The sequence below is a fragment of the Rattus rattus genome, chromosome 1 (genome assembly GCF_011064425.1).
Source record: "Rattus rattus isolate New Zealand chromosome 1, Rrattus_CSIRO_v1, whole genome shotgun sequence".
In the NCBI taxonomy this organism is placed as follows: domain Eukaryota; kingdom Metazoa; phylum Chordata; class Mammalia; order Rodentia; family Muridae; genus Rattus; species Rattus rattus.
Genome location: NC_046154.1, coordinates 195380133 through 195389440, shown reverse-complemented (window position 1 = coordinate 195389440; position 9308 = coordinate 195380133). Strand labels below are relative to the sequence as shown.

Here is a 9308-nt window from a genome sequence, read left to right as displayed (position 1 = left end):
TTTTCTAATTCATCGATCTTGTCTCTGAGCTTCAGTTCTCCTTGAGAGAACTGAACTTGGAAGATGGTAATGGTCTTTCTGAATAAACAAACAAACTACAAAAAAGTGTCTCAAGAAACTACAGTAAAAACCAAAACAGCAGCAACAACAACAACAACAACAACAAAAGAAAACAACCCAGGGAGACCTCAGACTAGACCCAGGGTGTGCCTGAGACAGACATTCAGTGGTTAGTGCTGAGCTGAGGTCATAGTTAGTAGGCGCCTCTCCTGGGTTCCCTACAATGCCTGCTCACCTTCCCCAGCAGCTATACGCCCTCCAGGATGCTTTCTGCCATTGCTCTGGGCCTCATGTAGAAGAGGGTTGTAGAACATCTCTTAGCTCTCCTAGTAAAGGTGTTCCTAATGCAATCACATTTTAAATGTATACTATAACATTTTTTCTTCCAATCATTTATCATATCATCAAGCTTGGTCCGCAGATGTGATGTATATATTTCTTTATCTCTGAAATACACATCATGGATCATGCTTTATCTTGTGTTTCCTGAGCTCCTGTTTTTTGAGTTCTTTCTAAACATTTGCTTTGACTTTTCTTTCATATTAATGGCTTTGGGAAGTATGTGGTGATTTTTGGTTGATTTTATATAACCTTAAGCACTGAGAGGCTGAATGGCAAACCTATGACCTGGGTAGGTCACATCAGAAGCAGATGAGTGGAGCTGGCCTTTGACAGTTGCAAGCACATCATCTGTGGTCTTTCCTCCTCCTTGAGACAGTTGTATTGAATTTCACTTGGAGGCTATTATGTCAGGCAGTGTCTTATTCAGGGTTTCTATTCCTGCACAAACATCATGACCAAGAAGCAAGTTGTGGAGGAAAGGGTTTATTCAGCTTACACTTCCACGTTGCTGTTCATCACCAAAGGAAGTCAGGACTGGAACTCAAGCAGGTCAGGAGGCAGGAGCTGACGCAGAGGCCATGGAGGGATGTTACTCACTGGCTTGCTTCCCCTGGCTTGCTCAGCTTGCTCTCTTATAGAACCCAAGACTGACCAGCCCAGGGATGGCACCACCCACAACGGGCTGTGTCCTCCCACCCTTGATCACTAGTTGAGAAAATGCCTTACAGCTGGGTCTCATGGAGGCATTTCCTCAAGGGAGGCTCCTTTCCCTGTGATAACTCCAGTTTGTGTCAAGTTGACACACAAAACCAACCAGCACAGACAGCAATTAAGTTGCTTCTAAGGGGCAGACTGGAAAGGGTCCTGGCTCAGAGTTCAGAACGCAGGTTTTTATTTTATCTTCCTGTTTGGATTATGGCACCATAACTGTGATTTTAGCTACCCTGTCCTCTATACTCATGTTTCTTTAACTTTGTATGGAAGAATGTGTCTGCTCACCCATATAGGGCACCAACAATAGACCAAAGTAACAATTTACCCACACACAGCTCAGTGAGCCAATGAGGATACTGGGCTTACTTACAGAACATAAATAAGAGAATATAACAGAATTGGGGATAGCCTAAAGCATCCAGCTGCATTACTGCAGAGTCCCACCTCATCGTGAAGGACCATGTCATGGAAGCCGCGTCATGAAGTTTCCCCTTTCAGCAAACATATATTATGCTCAAGCACCACCCAGGATCACTAGCAGTTGGGAGAGAGCAGAAGGGAATAATGGCTAGACTCCATGATGAGGCTCCCGGCTTCTCCTTCCTCTGCCTTTTAAGAAGTATTGGCAATACTATTACCATTGCCTGGCTGTTCTGTACTCTTCTACTCTACATTGCCACGTGTACTCTCTACACCAAGGTGGTGATCATTTTCTGCCTGGAGGAGAAAGCCGCACTGCAGCCACCTGGGATCTGCACCTGGGATCTGCTAGAACGCACTCTGCCAGCTGAGCTACAGCCCAGCTCTTCAGCCTCAAGTCTCAAACCCAGAGTGTCCACTTCATTCTCTCCAAGGAGTGATTGCCCCATTCTTCCTCCGAGGCTCAGAAGGGGCAACGGACTCTTCTCCATCCCAGGAAAGAAGATGGTGGCCTTTAAATGACTTCACAGACCGACTTCTAACCTGTCCTGTTGTCCATGGGCTGCCTCCAGATTCTCTTAGTTTTTCCAGATTGTAGGGCAAGATCCAGACTGCTCTGCCTTGATTTCTCTTTTGGTGGGCACTTGGGGGTTTGTTTCCTCACATCTGGTATTCCTGTTCTTCCTCTATGGCTTAGATCCCTTGTGGGTTTTTTTTTTAACTGTTTTTGCCTTTCCCAAGTATTTTTAGGTATTGGAAGGGTTGGAGCACTGTATCCAGTGCACTTCTTCTAACAGGGTTATAGGTACATTCTATAGACTCCCATAAGTTGTGGCAAAACTTTGATCTTTGAAGTTGGTCAAATATCAGACAGATCCACAGTCAACCCCCAACTTCCTGGCCTCATCATAATCAATTCCTTTATCTTTGGAAACAGGATAAAGAATTAAGTATGGACACATGAGTGCATTTATTTTTCATTGCAACATGACAGAATTGTCTGGGACCTACAAACAGCCTTAAAAACATGACAAAAGGCATGAATGCTCTACAAAGGCCGAGTGAGCTCTCTGCCCACCATTATGTGTGCTGGCCCTTTTATTTGTAAGTCGTTTGCTCACTATTTTGAATAAAGCAGAAACTATAATTGAATAGTAAGTCCTGCACCTGGAGAGAGACCTTTTGAGATCAGAACCACCTCCTGGCCTCTGAAGTAGTCCCACTGGATGGCTGATAGCATCTTGGCTCTGGATGCTAAGCAAACATTTGCTTATCCCATTCCTGAGAGGTCAAGTTCATCACTGTTCAAATGTTTGTAATAAAAAAAACCAGTTTTGTTAACAGAAGGGACAAAGCCTGGCAGATAACAAGGATGTGGCCTTGTGCCCTGAGTCAGGAAGGGCACAAAGGCAGCTAGCCAGGACCTTCATCTGGTTTCTGCCATTTTGAATCCCCCAAAGCCATCTCAGCACTTGTTATTAAAGAATCAAAGTTAATCTGGAAAAAATGGCATTGATCATGATTTTGATGCTCAAATAACCACTTGGAGCCAAAACTAATGTTCTTTATTTTGGGTTGTGAGCCTAACTTTTGCTTTAAATTTTTTTTTTTCCGGAGCTGGGGACAGAACCCAGGGCCTTGCGCTTGCCACTCTACCACTGAGTGAGCCTAACTTTTAATGACTCAGCCATCTCTCCAGCCCCCAAACTGGTATTCTCTAGGCCAAACGGGGCAACTCCCATCGTTGAAAAAGAGATTTAACTATAAAATTGGCATTTCGTATGGCTCCAGGACTTCCTTCCTAGGTAGATCCTGGGCATGCTTGTTTGGGGGTTTCGGGTGGTGTTAAAGAATGCGTGCACAGCACCCCGAGTTGGCGGCTTCTGAAGGCAATGCTCCGCTGCACGTGTTTGTTTGGGTCACTTGGATTTTTAAAGCCCCACTACTCCTAGCAACCCTTTTATGTTCTTACGTGGAAATGCATTTGGGGAGAGGGAGACAAGACTCTGTGTGGAAGATGTTTGGAAAGTTGTTCACATGAGCTTTATACTTAAAGATAGTTTTATGGGTCCAGGTCCAAAACGGCGGTGATAGCTCCTGGATTTCTTGCCTGTTAGGTGTATCTTGAACCATCGAGGATGATCAGGGCCCTCGCTCTTCTTCCTCACATTGCCCTGAGGGGTGAACATGCCGAGGGTCTTCCTGAAGTCACACGGTTGAGCACACAAGGGATCCAAGTTCATCACTATTCCCATCTCTGCATCAGGACTAGGCTCTCTCTCTCTCTCTCTCTCTCTCTCTCTCTCTCTTATAACTTTCATGTGACTCGACTTCACCCAGCAAAAAGATGAGTAGAGAGGACCCCAGCTTGTCCCACAGCACTGGTTTGCACTACTGTTACTCTTGGTGTGGATCAGAAAGCACACAGGGTTTTACTGTCACCTTTTCTTCTATCAAATGATGAGCAGTTCACTCATCTTCTGTTCCTTTGCTTATGCTAGGAGATGACATAAATAAGAAACTTATTTAAAAAAAAACAAACAAACTGTTTGCTGGGCATGGTGGCACATGTCTTTAATACCAGCACTCAAGAGGTGGGAGAGTTCAAGGACACCCTTGTCTACGTAGCAGTTTCCAGACCAGCCAGTTGCACAGTGACACCCTGTCTCAAAAAAAAAAAAAAAGAAAGAAAGAAAAAAAAGAAACCAAAGTGCTGATTTACAACAATTCAAAATTTATATTACAACCAAGAAAATCTAAAAAAGGAAACTGACTAAACAAAGTCATAGCAGGCTAAATACTGGGAGATTCATGGTTTGGAGAGATGGCTCAGTGGTTAAGAACACTGACTGCTCTTCCAGAGGTCCTGAGTTCAATTCCCAGCACCCACATGGTGGCTCACAACCATCTGTAATGGGATCTGATGCCCTCTTCAGGTGTGTCTGAAGACAGCTACAGTGTACTCATATACAATAAATAAATAAATCTTAAAAAAAAAAAGGTTCATTTTGTGGGAAGGTCTGTAAAGAGAATTTAAAGTGAAAAAGAAGATGAATGCAAAATGCACACAAAACAATTTAATTTTAAAAGACCGTTAATTTCTAGACATACTGTGTTCTAAGCAGTGAAACAACTGCTTTATTTCTCTTTATATTGCTGACATTCAAGATGAAACAGAGTGAGCTTCTTGCTCTGGAAGCAGGGTTAGCTCCCCATTCTTTGTGAGCCAAGTCTTTGAACAATATCATTTCATCGTTCTCTCTAGACCAGAATATCTCAGTTCAAACACTGGGGGGAAATGTTTTTGAAGTTTGCAGATCAATAAGAACTTCCTCCTTTGCATGAAGCTCAAAAGGTAGAGTCTCCAAACCAGAGAGGGTGAAGGGAGTTGAGAGATGCTTAAATACTGGGGCCTGATTGCTCGGGGCAGTTACTGAGGTGGTTCCCAGGCAACATGAAGGCTCTCCCAACTCTCCTCACTCTGGGGCTCCTCCTGCTTTCCATCACAGTCCAGGGCATGGGTCCTCCACCGATGTTTTGTAGCCAGAACTCTACGAAGACTTGGACTAGATGGCTTCAAAGGAATCAGCCTGGCGAATTGTGAGTGTCCTCTGCTTTATACCTTCTGAGAAATGCCACTTCAGAGCATGCACCGGGAGGAATGATCAATCGGAAAGGGGGGCTGAGTGTAAAAGCAATGGAAGAAACACTATTTTAGTAATTTTAGAAGCACCTTACCTTGCTGACTATCACAAAAACGACTTACATTACAAAAACATTCTCCCAGGGCCCCTTAAAACTAAAGCTTTGACCCACAAATAGTGGCCCTCAAGTGTAGTCCTAACTACTCAAGAGGCCAAGGTGGAAAGTTGACTGGAGCCCAGGAAACCAGCCTGAGAAGCACAGTGAGCAAAAGAGAGGTCAGATGGATGGTTTGGCTGAGAAACACACTTGCTACACAAACCTGATGACATAGGGGTGAACCGCAGAACCCAGGTAATGGTAGAAGGAGAGAGCTGATTCCAAAGCTGTCCTCTGACCTCTATTTGTAACACACACACACACACACACACACACACACACACACACACACACATTCTCTCTCTCTCTCTTCTCTCTCTCTCTCTCTCTCTCTCTCTCTCTCTTGAAAACCTAGCAAAAGACACTAAAGTATTAAGATATGTTACAAGTTAATATATTCCTATGCTTACAAAGCAAGTTATTAATAAAAGTACAATCAGCTACCTAAAGGATGAACAGTGTAATTCATTTAAACCCACTGCTTATAAATAAAATAACTTCTTTTCAGGGATCTGTTTGGCTAAGTGGGCGAGTGGTTTTGACACAAAAGCTACAAAATACAACCATGAAGACGGAAGCACCAACTATGGGATATTTCAGATTAATAGCCGATACTGGTGTAAAGACAACAAAACCCAAGAATCAAAGAACTTTTGTCGGGTGTCCTGCGAAGGTAAGTATTTAGATGACACTAGAACTTACAAGAAAGACACTCAGTACCAATGGAGCATAACTTTGGGTTCATCACAGACTTAGAAGCATACCATCTTAACCTCTAAGTGGTAATTACTGTCCCCCTAGTAAGAACTGAGGGCTCGGTGACACTCATGTGGAACCCCTACTTATTTCCATGAAATCCTGGGTGCTGTCCTCAGTCAAGGAAAAAAACTTGGTATCCTAAGAAGATGGTGCTTTAACATTCAAATGTTTCTAGAAGGACCTACGATAATGGCGTAATATTTACTCCTATTATACTTTGGTTTAGAATAACACATTAATGAAGAAATCCTCCTCTTCCCTTAGGGATAGCTCAGGGATAAATTGACTCCATGTCCTTTTATGTCAAATGCTCTTAAAACACAGAAAATTAGATATTAGTATTAAAAACATCCACGTGATTTAAGTAATATGCCTAGTGTAGTTTTAAAGTGAATTCAAAACGTTATGATATTGTACTTCTAAGTTCTTTGGCCTGTATCTCAAAAAAAAAAGCCCAACACTCACTCTTCTTCGATAATGGTTGTCGCTCATGGAAAATTAAATTATGGCTTTATGGATTTGAGAAACTAAAAAAGAAAAAAAAAGACAATATAACAAAAATTTAAAAGGGGTTAGGGATTTAGCTCATTGGTAGAGCGCTTGCCTAGCAAGCACAAGGCCTTGGGTTCGGTCCTCAGCTCTGAAAAAAAAAAAAAAAAAAAAAAAAGACAATATGGATTTGAGAAACTGACTTCTTTTCATAAGAAATACAGCATATCATAGTCCAGGAACATTAATCTTGATACATATTAGAAGGGAAGAACGTAACCTTTTAGCTCCTGAAATACACATCAGCACTGACATCGGTAATATTTAAAGGTTAAAATCAAACAAGCATTAAATGGTTAAATGTTAAAATTACCAGAAGAGAATATTCATTTTTAAATCTTGTTAATTTACTTTTTTTTTTCTTTTTTCTTTTTTTGGAGCTGAGGACCGAACCCAGGGCCTTGCGCTTGCTAGGCAAGCGCTCTACCACTGAGCTAAATCCCCAACCCCTTGTTAATTTACTTTTAAAACACTTGGCATTATATAATCGTCTACGACCAAAGAATCAAGTTTCTAACAAAAGCAAGAAAATGTAGCAACCACAATATGTTTCAAGTAGCTCACAGACACTACGGACTTTTGGTATGCATTCTTCCAGAATGCAGATAGTGTGTGTATAAATAAAATTATATTGTACACATACAAATACTTGATGTGTGCTTGACAAAGTTCAATTCTAATGTCTGTGTGCATATACCTGCACACATATATGTATATATTTATAATTTGATTCTCACCACTCGAAATTATTGCCATATCAACAAATACAAATTCTGTGTTATCACTTTTAATGTGTGAATAAAACTCCACTGTACGTTTACTCTGTTTGTCTGCTGGCTTGACTGTTAGAGTTAAGCACTAATATTACTTCCATTTTTCCCTTTTAGAAATTGCTGCGAAGGACAGGGTCACATACATGTATTCAAGTACTTTTCATATTATCTCTGTTTTAAATTTAGAGTAATTTGTTTTGTGTGTGCAAATGTTTTCCCTGCACATATGTGCACTGCATGCATGCCTGGTGTCCAAGGAGGTCAGAAGAGGGCTGCGGATCCCCTGAAAGTGTAGCTATAGATGGCTGTGGGTTGTGAACCCCCACCGTGTGGGTGCTTGGAATGAACCCCCATTCTCTGCAAGAGCAACAAGTGCTCTTAACTGCTGCCTCATCTCGATACTAGTTCTCTAAGATAAACTCTCATTGCAGAAATCCCGAGTGGGAAAGTCCGAGCACGTTTTACTTTAGGTGAGGTACATAGAGACACTTCCATATTGGTTAGAAAGTCTAAAACTTCCAGTGACTTTAATACGTGACAAAGAGAGTATTTGTGTCCTGATAAGAGGGACAGAATGGGGAGGAAAAAAAAAAGCATGCCTCTGACAGACACAGGAGATGGTCTACGGAGGTGGTGTCCTGGAGTGCTCGCTCAGTGTAACAGAGCAAGGCCGACTGAATCTAAAGGGAATATGCATTTCCTGTGCAGGCTCTCTCATTCCTCACCCTTCTCCTCTAGATTTGCTGAACAATAACATCAAGGCTTCCGTAGCTTGTGTGAAGAGGATCCTGAAGGATCCACAAGGAATTACTATATGGTATGTTTTCATTGTTAAAGAGGAAAACTGCGCGGGGGCGGGCATTGTACGTTCCATTAATCCAGCACTCTGGCCTAGGCAGATGCAGGCCAAAGATCACTGCCGAAGGTCTCTGTGAGTTTGAGGCCAAACATGGTCTACAGAATGAGTTCCAGGACAGCCAGGGCTACACAGACAAAGCCTATCTGGGGGATATTGGGCAGGAGGAGGGTGTTAGGTGGGACGAACTGCTTTAAGCTCCCCTCCCACTGACACCTAAAAGCAGACATTCTAAGAACAAAATGATGGCATTTCTTGGCTCAGCGTGTAAGAAACTCAGAATCCCCCACTTCTATTCCTAGAGTCACTTTAGGATACTCTGAGAATTCCCACAGTCAAGGACTGAGGAGATGAGTCAGTAAACATGTTGGCTTCACGAGCATGAAAACCTGAGAATGCTTTCCAAACCCCACAAAAAACAGCTTGGTGTGTGCTTGCCATCCCAGGGGCGGTGCTGGCCAGACAGCATAGCCAACTGGGTGAGCACCAGGCCCAGCAGGAGACCCTGCCTCAAAAAACTGACATTCTCCTCTATCCTCTGCACACATGGTGGGCATGCACGCGCGCGCGCACACACACACACACACACACACACACACACAGTCATTTCCCTCACTCTACTCCTTCCTTGCCATATCTTAAAACTGTCCATAAGAAAATGAAATGCATGACTCAACACAATTTCCTCTGTCCTGTGCTCCCGAGAGGGTGTTGGGAGAAGCAGTGCACTTGTGCACACATTGAGTCACTGCTTTCTGGATGCACCTGTCGCTCATGTTTTATTGTTTATATATTATTTTGGCTCTCAAGAGTTTGGAAGTGTGCATCTCATAAAGAAGATGGATTTGAGCTGTTTTCTGTTTGCTTTTCTTTACAGGGAGGCATGGAGGAACAACTGTGCAAACCAAAGGCTCTTTCCGTACCTTCTGGGCTGCGATCTATAACCGCTTCCCTGCTCAGATCATTCTGCTCTTTCTCAGAGCATGGCAAACAAGTTAGGTCAAAGGTCACCCTGCTGTAGTTCCCCTTCTGAC

The 9308-nt window shown here is 42.9% G+C and overlaps 1 protein-coding gene across 1 annotated transcript; it reads left to right on the top strand.

The window, feature by feature from the left end:
* Positions 1–4990: 4990 nt before the first annotated feature.
* Positions 4991–9218, top strand: LOC116890024 (lysozyme C-like). Its single transcript, XM_032890803.1, is given in 5 exon segments — positions 4991–5056; positions 5058–5136; positions 5846–6010; positions 8157–8235; positions 9152–9218. Coding segments are annotated over 5 exon segments (456 nt in total).
* The last annotated feature ends 90 nt before the right edge of the window (positions 9219–9308 follow it).